Below are 16,847 nucleotides of genomic sequence, written 5' to 3'. Positions count from 1 at the left end.
TTTGTGTGTATCCACACTGCACTGCATCTCTAGCGCACTATGAACTTCGACGTTTTTATTGTTTAATATCTCGTGCATCCAATCAATATGGTTGGTGGAAAGTGTACAGGAGAGGCAAGCCGTTTTGAAATGAAAGTGGAATAAGAAAGCTTGATGCGGTTGAGAAAATTGTTGGATTGCTTTTTTTTCGTCCACTTTTTACCACAGCGGAGGAAGTCTCCTAACTCCCCCAAAGGATTTTAACCTTATTTATCTTTCTAGTCAAGTCAATTTGTGTTAATTTGTGACACCCTTAATCACAAGGAGTCTCAAAGACTTTCATAGACCACAGAATGTCAACAGCTAATGGGTAGCTTTGTTTTTCAGTACTATACTTTATCATTCAGCCTGCTTTGTATTAAAGAATAGAGGTTACTTATACAAGCCTTAAACATACTGATATGAACCATAAACATACATTCCATATAAAATATAGCACTGAAGCAACTTACGAACCATCGTTCGGATCATTTGTAGGTAGGGCAGCGTATGTACTCATGAGCTAGTTCACAGTTCACGGATCCTTTAATCCCTAGGGTTGTAGTGGGACCCACTTGCTGTGGTGTATCTTCGGTGAGTAAAGCCTGGTGGCACCCATCCCTCTCCGGACTATTTTTGAGAGGGAGTAGGGGTTGGCTCCCCCACATTAAACAGATACTACTGGTTTCCGTCATCTGGTCGCTGTTGTTTTTCCTGCCCTTCAGAGATGAGCCGGACCTCAGTGTACATAATTTTTATACCTGCACTTTATTTAAAGGGAGAATGTGTATTATTTAGCGCTTCCTGGTGGTGGAAGAAAATATGATTCCTTTCAAATTAAAAAAAAAATATTGACTTGAATCATAAGTCATAACACAGTCTTTTTTTCTTCTTCTTTCTTTTTTTGTCTATTTATCATTCTTCTTTTGATTTCTTTCATTTTTCTGATTTTCATCTTTCTTCTTTTCTTTTCCTTTCATTTTCAATTTTTTCCTTTTTCTTTCTTTTATCTGTTTTGTTTCATCGTCCTTCTTTTTTCTGTTCTGCCTCTCCTTTCTCTTTTCCCTATTTCTTATCCAGTTTTCCTGTTTCTTTCATTTTTTATTTTTTCACCTTTATCGTTATGTTACTTTTTCTTTTTTTCATTCACAAGAGGCTGGGCAAAAATAAGGGAAAACGGCACACTTGGGTCACTTTAAATCACTGTAGTTTCTATTTTTCCTTGTGTTTTTTTAGCACTTGTTTTTTGTTTCCCTTCACAAAACAGCGATATCTAATGGTCTACCATGACACACTGTCCCTTTAAGGTAATTTGTTGTAAACAAAATTATAATATCCAATCTTTTAGGCAGCTGCAAAGGAAAATAAATAAGTAAAGACCTCACGTAAAATTAAAACGAACAAATTTGAATCCTTATTAAAGCATTTGTGCACATTGCTTGCTCGTAACATATTTTATAATCATGTAGGTGAAAGTATTGTCACTGAATGAACAAAAAGGCATGGATGTACTATTTAGTACGGTAGGTATAAAAACAGCTTGCCTACTGCTCAGAAAACAAATAAAAAGAGCATAGTCGTCTCACCAGAACACCATGTGTTTCCAAAGGCTTGCGAAAGGTTGTTCCGTGCCTATTCTAAAAGCTAGTAAAAAGCCTTAAAATATAAATTTTTTGTGTAGTGTATGTCTCGAGGTAGGTTTTCAAAAAGACTGAAAAGTTTGAGCAGTCCCTTTGAAGTTCTGGTTTAAGTTCTAAATTATATAACGTACAGCAGCATTTTTGGTGCTCCAATTAGATTGTAGCCAGGAGTGGCCTTGAGTGCCATTGTTAGGGCTACTGTATATTTAATAATTTAGTTTGTTTGGTGAGGCTGTTTAATATTTATACAATATATCAAATGAAGTTACAAAAATTGCATAATATTTTACAGATTTTAATTCTTATTTTTCCGAAAAATGTTCCACTGGCAGATCATTTTTGCCTATTTTAAGTATTATTCTTCATTATTCTTTTCATTAGTATTATTCTTAAAAAAACAGAAGAGAAATATATTAGAACTTGAAAAACAGGATAAAATGTGACTAAACCCAAACTTACTACAACATTACCAACCAAAACAGCTAACCCGTTTTACTTTCTGAGCCGTGGTGACAACAAATGATTAGATTTAGGCTAAATAATACAGTAAGGCATCGGTTATCGCGGTTAATGGGGACCAAAACCACCCGCGATAAGTGAAATTCCGCGAAGAAGCGGCGCACCTTCAAAAAAAAAAAAAAATTTTTTGTTTTTTTTTGTTTTTAATTATTATTTTTTAGACCCGGTTAATGGGGACCAAAACCACCCGCAAAAACTGAAAATCGGTGAGGTAGCAACGCCACTTCAAAAAGAAAAAAAAAAAAAAAGTTTTTTTTTAATTATTATTTTTTTAGACCCGTTTAATGGGGAGCAAAACCCCCCGCAAAAAGTGAAAATCTGCGAAGTAGCGACGCCCCTTCAAAAAGAATAAAAAAATTCTCATCTCGTCTTATTATCTGCACCGCTTATCCTTAATATTCGCGAGCGTGCCCCTCGCCCGCGACGCGGGTACTTTCGGGCGCGATACGCACGACACCGCGACAAGCGGCCTGTCGTCTGCTTATTACATGCTTATGAGGTAGTTCAGTATAGCTTTTCAACAATCAAAGGGCATATTTTAGTATTTACAAGGGTTGTAAATGTATCCAAATTTACCAAATACTTGTAAAAATCAAACATCATAATATTCTGGGAATTTTCAACATGTTGGGAAGAGTTCACTAAATCCTGGAAAATTAGTCCTCCTCCTATTTAAGCACGTCATTCTCGTTCACTCCTGGTCAGTCCGTGAGCGAACCTCAGCGTATGTAAGGCAAGCACTTTTGACTCTGGCTCCCGTTTTGATCCCGACCTGTTTCCTTTATCGATCCCAGCTCGGTTCCCCTACCCGTATCCTGCCCGATTTTGTTTCCTGTATCGATCCCAGATCCAAGCTCTGTTCTCCTGTCCCGGCTACCCGTATCCTGCCAGATTCTGTTTACTCTATCGATCCCTGATCCAAGTTCTGTTCTCCTGTCCCGGCTACCCGTATCCTGTCCGATTCCGTTTCCTGTATCGATCCCAGATCCCTGGCTTCCCCCTTGTCCCTACTTGCTCTGATCTCGGACCACGCACTGTCTCCCGTCCCAGCTGCCTGAATTGTTTCCGATCTCTGACCACGCTTTGTTCGCGAGGGCCTCCCGCTCCTCCTGCCCAGCAAGTACCAGATCGCTGTCTTTTTCCTCTCGCCCTCACTTCCCCAATCCCTTAAAGCATTGTGTGAAACGTTACGCATTTGGGTCCCCTGCTTGTACCGGTCGTGACAAACTTAGGGCATGAGGTAGTACAATGCATTGAACTTTATAAAACAAAAAAAATGTTTTAGCTTGCACTGCAAAAATATATCAAACAAAGTAATACTCTTGCACATATTTGTGATGGTTTAAACTGTTTTCTTATTTTATTCAAACAAATTAGAACGCCGGATAATTGTTTGCTTTTTTTTTTTTTTTTAATATTTAAAAAAAAATGTTAAACCGATTAAATATATACTAATATTCCAAATTACAGCAAAATGATTGACCACAACTAATAACTGGTATCACCTCCTGTGCATTTAATCCTGCGCTGCGGTGGCCACACATAATAAGAACAACGTTATACCGTAACTTTAAGCAAAATATTAATTTAATCTTTGAATAAACAAAACTGGAATACATTTTGAAAAAAATATATTTTTATTGAAAAAAAAAAAAGTGTGCCAAGTAGTTGAGGATTATCACTGTTTTTTATAGACTGTGATTAACTCATAATGCGCCGTTGCAAATGGAATGTAAAGGGTCAGTGTTTAAAATTCAGCTCCATCTCGGACAGGAATTGAATCCGCCATGCGAAACAAATCTGAGAGAAGCGCAAGAGAAAAATGAGCTGCACTTTTAGAAAATGTCCACTCTATGTTGCCAAAGCCAGGTGCCACCGCGAAAGCAACTGTAGCTGTATTTTCTTTCGCTCTGTGTTTTTCTTTCTGTTGTTTTTCTCTTTCTTTGTTTATCCCTTCCTCTCTATTTCTTTCAATCTCTCTTGCTTTCTGTCCCTTTCCTTCTTTGTGTCTCATTTTATTTCTTCCCATTTTCTCTCTTTCTTTCTCCATCTATATGTCCCCTCTTTGTTTTCATCTTTTTTTCTTTGAGTCTTTCTAACTTTCTCTTGCTCTCACTCTTCTCTATTTTGCTTTGTGTTTCTCTTTGTTCTCTCTCCTTTTCTCTCTTGGAATCTCTTTCTCTCTCTCTCATTTTTCTTTTCTCTCATTTGTTTTTCTTTATCTCGTTTTCCCATCAATTGATGTGTTTCTAACTTTCTTCGTCTTTTTTACCATTTCTTTCCCTCTCTTCTTATTATCTGTCTTTCCCTTCGAATGATCTGTTTCTAAATTTCTTCCTCTTTTCTTTTTTGCCCTTTCTTTCTCTCTCTACATATTATCTGCCCATGAGGTAGTTCACGGATCTTGGATCCCTTAACCGCTAGGGTTGTTGGGGCACCACTTTATGTAGTGTCTTTGGGCAAGTACAGCCTGGCAGCAACCATCACTCTCCAGGCTGTTTTGGAGGTGTTTGCTCCCCCACACTAAACAGGTAGTACTCGTCACAGCACCTTCATCACCCGGTTGCCGTTTTTTTTCCCCTTTCGGTTTAAATCATCATCCTTTTAGTCAGATAAGAGCCGGACCTTGGCATTGACAGGCAGCCGCGTAGTTTACAATGAATAAAAAAGATCTCAAAGATAATAGGATGGAATTTGGCCTATTCAGCCTCTGAGTAAAAAGTAGAAAAAAATGAATACTAAATGGGATTTAGAGTGTGCACCTTGAAATACATCAAAGGCGAGCATAACAATAGCTCCTCCAGCCACAAGACTGTATCGAAGGGGAATTTTGTTTTCAGTCTTGTCTGCTTCACCAAAGAAGTTCAAGGCCTTTACACTTAGTAACCAGTAAGTCTATTATAAATATGTAATCAACGTCTAATAATCCTTGTAATTTTTCTCCAAAGTAGAAAATCTTTTACAACACATTGATTCAGGGTTACATTCTGCAATGGCAAATAAAATGCTAAACTATCCTTCCTAAAGATTTTGGGGGGGAGGAAAAAAGGATCTTTGAGGGAAGGGGAAACAAACACCTTATGAGCAAAGACCGTTATCACCGAGGGCAGCAGTAAATCCGTGGTTTTGTCATGGGACCAAAAACCACAGTCACACCAAAAAACCCTCTGGGATTTCATTAGACTTTTGACAAATAACTACCGTAAATTCTGGACTACAGAAAAAGGGCAAGTGCAAATTTAAGGGAGAAACTCAACTTTGTACCCCTACAAACTGCACCGAATTTTAAGCTTAAATAGTGAATGGATTGCGTTTATAAAGAGCTTTAACCAGTCACTGAGAACCTCCAAAGCGCTTTACAGTGCACTTTACACTCTGCAGCAACAGTTCTTTTGTGATAGGTGCTTGGCTTTGGTAACATCCAATGGAGATATTGAAAACTGCAGTTCATTTTTCTGTTGTGCTTCTCTCAGTGTTGTCTTGCGGGCTGGATTAGAGGCCTATGCGGGCCTGACACAGACCACGGGGCGCGTGATTGACACCTGTGAGTTAGAGACAGTCATTGTCCGAACAGTCTGTGTTATCTACTTTTATGTTTTGTTCAGTTATACTTGGTGTATTAACACACCCTGTGTTGTCTATCTTCCATGTTCTGTTACTTTAGAACCAATTTGTGTCTAAACATATTTCGCATTGTCTTTCATGTTTTGTTCCGTTATTTAGTAGTCCAACATTTCCTATATTGCACCAACTTCATGTTTTGTTCAGTTGCAACTAGTATCCAAACATATACAACATGTGCTCTAATTTTTTTCAGTTCAAGCTAGTTTGTTTCCCAACATATTTTGGATTGTCTTCCATTAATTTGTTCAGTTAAAGCTAGTTATTGTCCTTACTGATTCTGTCTTGTTTTACTTTCATGTTTTTGTTCAGATAGAGTTGGTGTTTCAACATATCCTGCGCTCCATACTTTTATGTTTTGTTGAGTTATACTCAGTGTTTTAACATACCCTGCGTTGTCTATCTTCCATGTATTTTACAATGGAACTAGTGTCTAAACATATTTTGCATTGTCTTCCATGTTTTGTTCAGTTACTTAGTTGTCCAACATATGTTGCATTGCCCCAATTCCATGTTTTGTTCAGTTGCAACTAGTGTCCCAACATATCCAATTTACACTAATTATTTTCAGTTCAAGCTAGTTTGTTTCCTAACATATTATGCATTGTCTTCCATAATTTGTTCAGTTAAAACTAGTTTTTGTCCTTACATATTCTGTCTTTTTTACTTTTGTTTTTGTTCAGAGAGAGTTGGTGTTTCAACTTATCCTGCGCTGCATACTTTAGTGTTTTGTTCAGTTTGATCTAGTGAATGTTAAAAGTGGTGTTGGCAACGCTGACGCCGTCTTTTGACTGAAATCATTTGTTTCTGCGTTATGTGCTCGAATAAACTCTTCTTTTTCATATTTTGGGGGTTTGGCTAGGCATTTATACAGAACATGAAACAACTTTTTTCTTAATTTGACCATTTTCATCCTAGAAAAAAAGAAAACAAGCACGGGTGTTAAATCACTCTCCAACCGACCCACAACGCCCCACCTCCTTTCCTCAGGCATTAACGGTTGTTGGCCAGAACAGTTCTGATAGAAGAAAAAAAGCAATAAGTGGCGGTAAACATATGAAGGGTTTTTGAACTCAGTCTGTCATAACAGATACCAAAAGGACAAACTATTTATTTCTAAACTTTTTAAGTACACCTAAAATTATGCACCCCACCTTAAAGCAGCCATACAAATTAACTCATTTACATCTTTCTTATATTTTTTATAAACTAGCGGGGAAATGTCTAGTACAGTAAAGTAACACATCGCTTGCGGACTGTGTTTGTTGCTGTCAATATTAATTACCGTAGTTTCTGCACTATAAATCGCATGGAAGTAAAACAACATTAAGAGCTACTGTGTATAACCTTTCTGCATTTTTTAAATTTGCAATTTACATTAGTGCAATGTAAAAATCTGGCTGACCTTGGTCGCAAAATCCAAAGGGAATCAGACCCAGGCCACGGTAACAAAAATGCCAAGAATTAGCCATATTACACATAACATTCGAAAAGGCATTCATTTTTATCTGATTTTTACACTGTTTTAATCTTAGAGCCGGATGCCAGGGAATGGAAAAAAAAGAGCCATCCTGAAAGATATAAGTGCAAAAAAGCATGATGAAGGAAAGAACAAAATAGTGTATTTAATGATGGTTCACACTTTGTATTTGACACATTTCAGGATAAAATGTGTGTTTTCTCCATGCTCTAAAATTCATTTCTAGCACCGGGAGAAAAATAGTGTAACAATTAGATTAAAACAAAAACCTTTTTATGTCATCTAGATAACTTGGTCTAGTGGATAAGTCACCGTGCTCTCATCATCGTGATTCAGGTTCAATTCCTGTGTTTAATTCAATTGAGATCATTAATCCATCATTGCACAAATACAGTAATATACTGCAATGTGCGAGTGGTAACGCTCACATATACTGTGTGCATTTCTAATTGTTGTTACTGTACTTTGCAGTAAGGCACAAAAAATAGATAAAATAAGCCGCATTGCACTGTAAGCCAGTGTTTGAAAAGTAAGAAAAAAGGAAAGGCTTGTAATCCGCAAATAACAGCAACTGACATACCTTTGAAAAGTGAATATTCAATGGCAGAATATAATTGGCTAAACTGCAACTGGTGATAAAATGATCCCTGTTTTTTTTTGCTTTATTACAAAAAAGCATATACAAACAAAAGAACAAAGTGGGCAAAGCACGATTTCTAGTGCGTTTTTGCTTTGGGACTAAAAAAGGATGACATTGTCTTCATGCCACTCTTATCCACCTTAGCCAAACTCTTTTGTGCAGCAGTCATCTTCTTGGGTGGCTGCAAAGAGAAAAAGAAAACCTCAGCCACGTAGTCTGACCTTGAGTTCAAATGAGCTAGAACCGCACAATAGCTCAAGGTTCGGATGCTGCATTGGAAACGGAAAATGACAAAACATGCATCACTGGCACTGACTTTTCGAGTAAATTCTTCACTGTTGAATTTGGTGTAGTCTTCTCCTGCCTCCACCGGCTTGTCCGACAGCTTCCGTTTCTAGCAAACATTAGGAGGATATTGGATTGCTGTTTAGATGTGATGCCTAGCGAAAATATTGCCCCCTCCCTGAACCCACAAAGAATGTTTTGTCATATAGCCACATTTCAAGTTCCAAATTTAAAGCTAAAAACAACTGAAAAACATTTCTCAGAATCAACATGTAAGACACAATCGTGAAGTCTTAACAAAATGTTTTCAACATTTTATACTATGTTTGCCATCACTAAATATAGTGGAAGCTAGAACTCTTGTTGGTGAAAGGAATGAGTGGAGAGGTGTTGTAAAAGGATAGTGGGATGTTTGGGCGTGTTCTAAGGGTTGGGCAGGGCACCCGTATGATGCGGCAGGGGTAAACCAGTGAAAGCTGTCGGGCCCTACTGTTGAACAGAAGAGTGTGTCGTGTCACACTGACTCGAGTGACATGGGCGCTTTCTTGTGTCCCGTTTTCATCTGGAAGGAGGAAAGCATGACCAACTTGGGTGCTGAGGTTCTTAACTTGTTTGGGTGTTGGGGCATTTGGGTTGGCCATGGTCCCCCAAAAAATTATGTGTGTTTTTTGGCTATTTTTTTTCCCTTTTATTATTTTAATTGCTTTTGGATGTGTTTGCCTAGCTGTCTGTCACCCCTCTCGAGGGATACCACCAGGGTAGAGGGATAGATATTGTTTACCACAAAGAAACTGAAAAGTAGGTGTTGCAAAAATATTGCCCCTTTGTTCTCTCAGCTGATCCCTAAATTTCCCTGATGACTTCTGAACGATCCAATGTTGACCTAAATGACGAATAATAAAAATGACAAACAGAAATCACCTGTGTGTGTCATTAAAGCCCCTTTGTGTAATATTTGACAACTACATGGCACTGTATTGTCTTAAGTGAACAAAAACTGTGTCACAGAGCACAGCATAGCATCAAGAATGCCAGACAAACATGGGAGCGATTTCTAGGTAAGAATGCAGTTTTCAAGTAAATGGACAGTGTGACCACCAGATATCGCTAGATTGAGTGGAACAGACAAAATTGAGGGCTTAAAAGCACAAGAAGAAAACAAAATACGGAGACTCAAAGTAAACAGAACTATTTTCTAAGAAATTAATTGCCCAGCCTTTTTTTTTTAAATTGAATTACTTTTTCTAGCACTAGGGGGGTGCTAAATAATACACACAGTTTCTTTAAACTTTCATGTAAAGGTGGGGGGGGTCTTAAATTATCATCCCATGGGCTGCAATTGCCCCCCAGGCGGTGAGTATGAGATCCCTGCTTTAAAATTTAACATGCACACAGCGTGCAGTACCACAAGAATTGGCTTCTTTCAAGAAGTGGAGGCATAAATGTCAAGAGATTAAGGCCTCAAATCTGGAGCGTTACACTCCAATGCCACGTGAAAACAAAAACATATAAAAATGTTTTCACACATGTATGTCTTTATGTGTTGGCAAAACCCACCCAAAAAAAACATATTTTTGCTTGCAATTTCAGGATATAGTTCACCTTTGGGGGTGGTTCAGTCTCCTTCGGACTCAAGATTTCTGGTAGACTGCGTGGCACAAAAATTGGTTTAATCTGCACATTCAAAATTTCTTGGCAAAACTTCATGTGTGCATGCAAACATACTTCAAAAAATGGCGGAGTTCCTTGCTGAGGTCTGTGCTGATGTATTCTGATATTAGGCCATGGGCGTAGCTAAGGTAGTCTTCTAGTTTAATCGAAAGAGCGTTGATAATTGCATTAAAAGAACAGGCATGGAGGAAACGGTTTTCAATGCATCGTGACAAACACAATATGCTGCTGCCACCATCTGCTGGTGCTATAGAGTATTACAAGTTGTTCTGATACAAGTTTGACCTGAGGTTGAAAACGTAAAACATAATTTCTACATAAAATGATGAAAACAATGCAGTAATAGTAATGTGAATGTTATAAAGCACGCAATGACGCCATTAACAATATATCAAGTACATTAACCTTCTAAAAACAAAGCTTTGTGCAGTTTGCTTTTAGGCTTGTAAGAGGGAAAAACTAAAAGTTCAAAACCACAGATCTATTATTGACTCTTGACAACACAAGAAATTGAGGGAAATTTTTTCAAGGGTGTTTTGCGGTGAGTCTCCTTATAATAACAATTAACATTGTGTCGTATATTTTGGTCTTCCTCAGTTTTGCTCATTTCTGACAAAAGCTTTACTGGGCTCCTTCTACAGATAATACGTCACCAAAATGTTCCTCCTTGACCAATGTTTGTATACACAATAGCAATAAAAATAAACATAACTTGACTCTTTGCCTATTTGTATTAGCACTAATATAAAACAAGCCAACCTAAAGTAACTTAGAGTTACTCTTGAAATTAATTGTGGTTTGGTTTCCTTCTCACATTTTGTCTACCTTTAAATCATTTCGACCCAAAAAAGGATTTTGAGTTGAGTTTTTTTTTCTTTCTTTGTTTTGTAAGAGACAACTTTACCCTGGCTCGAATCGGAGTCCTTCTTGACTCGGATATATGAAGAGGATTTGACTCCTTCACCCACGGAGATATTCTTCTTTTTGAGCACAAGAACTGTTTTTTCCACCTAAGGCAAGGCAACAATAGGGTAGGGGCATCCATTTAATGGTAATGCTTATCAAAGGTTTTCCACTGAAAAATGATGCACCTTCTTCCTTAACCAAGCCAAAGTCTTTTCTTGATTGTAGCGGTGAAACTTCAGGCTTCCGACCTCTTGCAGGAAAACATACATCAGACATTTGATTTAGCATTTTTTTAATGTATTATATATATATATATATATATATATATATAATACATTAATATATATATATATATATAGTCCTACCTTTTTCGTCTGCTATATGATGCAAGGAGGCCAAAGAACGTTTGCAACTCAGCAATCTGGTGCACGCTGGTAACTCTTCGTCTATCACCATTTGATCTGCCGGCTGGAACTTGGCCTAAACAGAGGACATTACCAGGGGATTTTTACAGATATTTATGGACGGAGAAGTGACATGCATGCCTTGTGAAAGGGCTAGATGTAATATGCATTTAGTAAGAAAATTAAGGCACTTAATTGCAGGATGATCAAAGTTTCTAGCAAAAATCCTCAGTATATCATGGTAGGGGATGGTGCAATTACGGCCAGTGCAGCCTTTGCAACATTCTGTGTCAAGGACTATATAAATACAGTCATCCATCTACATCATGTATACGTGCAAGGAGTATGGTAAGATGATAAGGTAAAATATATTGCGTGAACATAAGGATATAAATGGGTGCAGCTCCATTGCCATAAATGCTATTTGGTTGATTAAGGCAGTGATTTTAAAGAAAGATTGAAACACGGCTTCCATCCATTATCTATACCGCTTATCCTCAGTAGGGTCGCGGGGTTGCTGGAGCCCATCCCAGCTATCTTCGGACAGTGGACACCCTAAACTGGTTGCCTGACAGTCACAGGGCACAGAGACAGACAACTCACTCACTCATTCAACACCTATTGACATGCATGTTTTTGGGAATGTGGGAGGAAACCGTAGTGCCCAGAGGAAGCCCACGCAGGCACGGGGAGAACACGCAAACGGGAAGGGTGCGATAGCTATAAATATGTGCTTTTAACATGATGGGGCTACGTGCTAACTACCCATACACTATGCCGCCACTGGATCCTTATTCACACCTCGGGACAATTTGGACCTGACAAGCATGTTTTTGGAATGTGTGAGGAAACTGGAGTGCCCAGAGGAAAACAACAAATGCAAGGGGAGAACATGCAAACTCTGCAGAAGAAGACTGGCAGCTGGATTTGAAACCATGACCTAATGCCACACTTGAACCACAGGAAATATTTTAAATGAAATTTACAGTACATTACTAACATGTCACAAAAGGTGGCCTCTACCATTCAGCTGAAGAAAAAAAATTATTTTGCCATGCAAATCACTCGATTACGGTAAGTGAGCTCTTACGTCTTTTCCAGATTTGATCAAATATGGCAAAATTAAAAAAAGAGGATCCATTGGTGTGATGAACAGGAGCCTCCCATCTGCGTAACAAGTGTAGGCAGTTAACAGATGATGATTACAGAATACATAATAATGAATGAATAATAATAATTTGCATTTAACATAATCAAGTTAAAACAATTACCTCTCTGGACTTCCTGCCCAACAAACCAGGAACGGAACTGTTCTTCAAATGCTTTGACCTCGTAAAGCTGCAAGATGCTGTCACTGCCACTAAGCATGTACAGGGAGGCAGCATCTGCAGAAACAAGTCAAACAAATGTACTTTTTGGGAGGCAATAATGTAACTTTTTTTTTACTCTAACAACACATTCACCATGACTTAAACAAGGATTAGAACAATACAACAGATTTCAAAGAAGTCCTGAATTGCAAGAGTTTTATAACAAACATAATCCAGCCATACTAATAGGAAAATATTTATTAAAACCAATGATTCATTTTTCTTCAGTGTTTGATAGGATTAATCCATACCAGCCTGAGTATGTTTGGTATGTTAACACAATAATTAAATGCACTTCCAGGCTACACAAAATATGCTTGCAGACTTTACATTGTCTTTTATTGCCCTAACCAAGCTGGCCTCGTTACAAAATCTACTAAATATGATTGGGACTTATTGTTATTGTACAAGTCATGTAATAAAAACCACTAAAAGTTTATATGTTGATTATTTAGGAATATTTTATCAATTAGCATGCATAAACAGATCTGCATCGAGAAGATATGCTCCATGAAATCTGTTTTGTTGACAAAACCAAGATGACTTCCATAGGTGTTTATGCAAATGTCATATCTTTAAAGTATTCAGTGAAATGATTGCTTTTTTGTGCCTAATTCATTACTTTTTTTAAAAATGTATTGCAGATGAGTTTGTTATTTAAGTCTTAATATTGCACACATTATACCTTAATCAAACAGTGCTTCAGTGTGATTTGTATTTGTTTTCTCTTAATCTTACAAATGTTGATGAATACATCTGGCTCTCAGATCAAATTTACTAATTCGACAACATTAGCCTACAGTGCAACAACAGCGTTGATCCACCAACGCTTTTCTACCTTTAGAGCAGGTAAGGTGGGATTTTTCCACATCTCTTAGCCAATGAAATGCATCCAAATTAGACCTAAGATTTATGGCCCGAGCCCGAACCCGAACCCGAGGCAATTTTGGGCCGGGTCGGGCCTGAAATGTCAGTCATACGGTCGGGTCGGGTCGGGTTCGGTCCTGCTTTTTTTTTTTTTTTTTTTTTTTTTTTTTAAATTAATTAATAATTATAAATATAATATATATAAACGCGTTATATAGACTAGAATCTCCCAATTATTGTAATTAGCTCGCTTTATTTTGTTTTAAAGCGTATTATATAGAATACGATCGCTTTTGTCGGAAGCGTACATTGACGTTGGTGACATTTTCATCCGCGTTAAAAAACGCAATTTGTAGAATACGATCGCGCTTTATTGTTTAAATAAACGCGTTATATAGACTAGGATCTCCCAATTGTTATAATTAGCTCGCTTTATTGTTTTAATAAGCGTTTTATATAGAATACGATCGCTTTTGTCGGAAGCGTACATTGACGTTGGTGACATTTTCATCCGCGTTAAAAAATGCAATTTGCAGAATAAAATCACGCTTTATTGTTTAAATAAACGCGTTATATAGACTAGGATCTCCCAATTATTATAATTAGCTCGCTTTATCGTTTTAATAAGCGTTTTATATAGAATACGATCGGGGGGGGGGGGGGGGGGAATTTGCATAGGAGTCGGAAAAGGGCACAACACGTCAACACCCCCTCAATGAAAGGGCTGCGCTAAAATCTTAAGGACGTACTACTACTGCTGCTGTGGATTATGGCCCAATGATCAAGTCGTCAAAATGACGGACGCCCTTAAATGTTTTCGCTACCTCAAAAAAAAAACCCCGTCAATGACAGATTGTCGCTTAATGTAACATCTGCAGTGCAGACACAGAAATATAAAAGATGTAAATGTTTATACAGTTTTATTTAACTTAGGCCTAGATGTTGTAACAAAAGGCAGAGTTTAATTTGTTATCATAAATCACCCCTCCTTATAAATAAAATATGTAATTTCGGGCCCCTTTCGGGCCGGGCCAGCAAATCCAGTTAATTAGTCGGGCTCGGTCCGGGTCGGGTTTAATACCCCTCGGGCCTGCGTCGGGCTCGGGTGCTTTTTTTTGGCCCGATCTTACCTCTAATCCAAATACAGTACACATGCAAGTGCAATGTCTCGCCTCTACCATTTCCTGTATTTTTTAAGCATATATTTTAAGCAAGTTACGGAATAATTATGAATCTTCAATCATGTGCTTGAGAACTTTTAAGACAAATATGACAATATATTTGTCAATCAAGATTGTTTGTGTGACAATTAATCATCTTCCGAAATTCCCAATCGTGACAGCCCTAGTTGTTATTTTGTAACAGTACTATACTCTCAGTCGGAAGTACATCATCTAGAGGTAAGTTTGATTAATGGGGTCTTCTATGAATGGGCATCGCTACTTAGCGGGTTTTTACGTGGATTCTGGTCCCCTGATTGCAATAACCGAGGGATTACTGTATTAACTTTGATGTTGACTGTCTGGTCTGAAGTTCTGAGGTCATTGGTTCAAATCCAGCTACCCTGTGCGGAGTGTGCATGTTCTCCCCGTGTTGCGTGGGTTTCCTCCAGGCACTCTGGTTTCCTCCCACTTTCCAAAAATGTGCATGTCAGGTAAATTGGCCGGTCCAAATTGTCCCTAGGTGTGAATGATCGAGTGAGTTGTCTGTTTCTGTGTACTCTGCGACTGGCTGGCAACCAGTACAGGGTGTCCAACGCCCACTGCCTGAAGATGCTGGGATGGGCTCCGGCACTCCCGCGACCCTACTGAGGATAAGCGGTGCAGATAATGGATGGATCGATGGATGTATTGTCTGATGATTCCCTTGCAACATCTATTGCAGACTGGTCGTCCTGGAAGCGGGATTGTGCGACCCCCTTCTCAAAGCCCTTAATTTTACTCATGCTGAGGTTTTTACGTTTTTCCTTGCCCTGATGTAGGTTTCAAATCAGGGGATGTTGTATGGTGGTACTGAGCAACCCTTTGAGACTGTGAACAAGAGCTATACTAATAAATATGACTTAGACTTGGACCCGAAGTTGTTTTACCTGTAGCTGGATTCCGTAGTCTCACAAAAATTGGGTCGTTGTCCTCCTTTTGGCTCTTTGTGGCGGATTCTAAAGCAAACACGTGACAATGTTAAGTATAATTCGAAACATAAGTGTCACGTCTATTTGCCTGGCATAAAATGAAATGGCTTTGACAACTACGTGGATTCATATAACGCGTTAACGCCTGAATGGCGCCATGAGCTAGCAAACAGGATATCACATAAAGCGAAATTGTAGTTATGTTAGCTTGGATAACCCTAGCTAAAACCGTTCGGTTACCTGCGGCAATAACAACCCAGCCATCGTTCTGTAAGTTAGGCGTTCGCTTTTTGGAAGCCATTGTTTTGAAGAAGATTGGTTTGAGGTCTTAAAATATTGGCAGTCATTGGTTGACAATCAACTTACGACGAAAATCAACCAAATTACTGAATTGTTTATTTGACAAGATATCAGAAAAGGCGCCTGTTTCCTAACATACGCCAATTCACCACATGAGGGGGTGTTTCAAGTGGTTTTGTTTTCCATATCAGCATTTTTTGCTTTTTCTGAAAAGATTTCAAGTCCCTTACGGTTTTAAATCGTAAGTTAAATCCTTTTGTGTCCAACTTCTTTGATAAAATCCCAAAATATAATATATATTATCGCCACATTGTCAAACATTTCCCCTACGTAGCATGCAGTGGTAGGTTCAAACGTGACGTCACACAAATTGTAGGTCTCCAATAACCACGCTTGGGGCGCTATTGTTAATTTGTAATATTGTCATACTGTAGTTCATATAGCCCACATTAAAAGGGCAGTGATATCGTGTATTATTTAGCGCCTCCTACTGGTGAAATAAACTACATTCGCTAAAAAAAACAATACTGTATACATTTTAATGATTAGAAAAATATATTATCTTTCAAACAGACATTAATTTTAAAATTATCATAGGTCAAAATATTTGTATTTGTTTTACATAAAACGAACCCAGAGGGAGCTGAGATATTTGAACGCCATCTTGCTGCTTACAGGTACACCCAAAAAACCTTCTTTAGTTTCTATAGTTTATTTTTCTTTACAAATGTTTTTCTCTATTTTTCATTTTTTTTCTCTATTTTGCATTTTTTTCTTTCTTATTCTTTTCCCTGTTTTTTCTTTCTTTTTTCTTTTTTTCTTCCCTTTCTTATACAATAATCATTTTTTTCTTTGTTTTTCCTTTTTTACTCATTTTCTTTATTTCCTTGTTTCTTTTCTCTATTCTTTTCTTTATTAATGTCTTTTAGCTCTTCTTCTTAGTTCTTGCGTTTATCTAACTTCTTTATTCTTTACATTTTTTGGTCATTTTTCTT

The 16,847-nt window shown here is 37.9% G+C and overlaps 1 protein-coding gene across 1 annotated transcript; it reads right to left on the bottom strand.

Moving 5' to 3' along the window:
* Positions 1–7,408: 7,408 nt before the first annotated feature.
* Positions 7,409–15,996, bottom strand: rnaseh2b (ribonuclease H2, subunit B). The gene is made up of 11 exons (XM_088352654.1): positions 15,793–15,996; positions 15,511–15,579; positions 12,456–12,569; positions 12,275–12,351; positions 11,146–11,260; positions 10,966–11,030; positions 10,779–10,884; positions 9,929–10,010; positions 9,806–9,851; positions 8,235–8,312; positions 7,409–8,099 (listed from the first exon to the last, which is right to left on the bottom strand). Exons 1-11 carry the CDS (start codon positions 15,851–15,853, stop codon positions 7,995–7,997), a joined length of 918 nt encoding a protein of 305 aa, XP_088208780.1. The 5' UTR covers positions 15,854–15,996; the 3' UTR covers positions 7,409–7,994.
* Positions 15,997–16,847: the final 851 nt, after the last annotated feature.

The sequence above is a fragment of the Urocampus carinirostris genome, chromosome 14, assembly GCF_059441175.1.
Source record: "Urocampus carinirostris isolate Australia breed hairy pipefish chromosome 14, RoL_Ucar_1.0, whole genome shotgun sequence".
Taxonomy (NCBI): domain Eukaryota; kingdom Metazoa; phylum Chordata; class Actinopteri; order Syngnathiformes; family Syngnathidae; genus Urocampus; species Urocampus carinirostris.
The sequence above is the reverse complement of the archived record's forward strand: the minus strand, read 5'-3'. Positions and strand labels throughout refer to the sequence as shown.

Excerpts from the sequence above, each read along its gene's own strand:
- rnaseh2b (XM_088352654.1), bottom strand. The coding sequence starts at position 15,853 with ATGGCTTCCAAAAAGCGAACGCCTAACTTACAGAACGATGGCTGGGTT. Across the intron at positions 12,570-15,510 it reads ACTACGGAATCCAGCTACAG|ATGCTGCCTCCCTGTACATG; the intron begins GTAAAACAACTT and ends TTGTTTCTGCAG. Across the intron at positions 8,100-8,234 it reads GTGAAGAATTTACTCGAAAA|CCACCCAAGAAGATGACTGC; the intron begins GTCAGTGCCAGT and ends TTCTCTTTGCAG.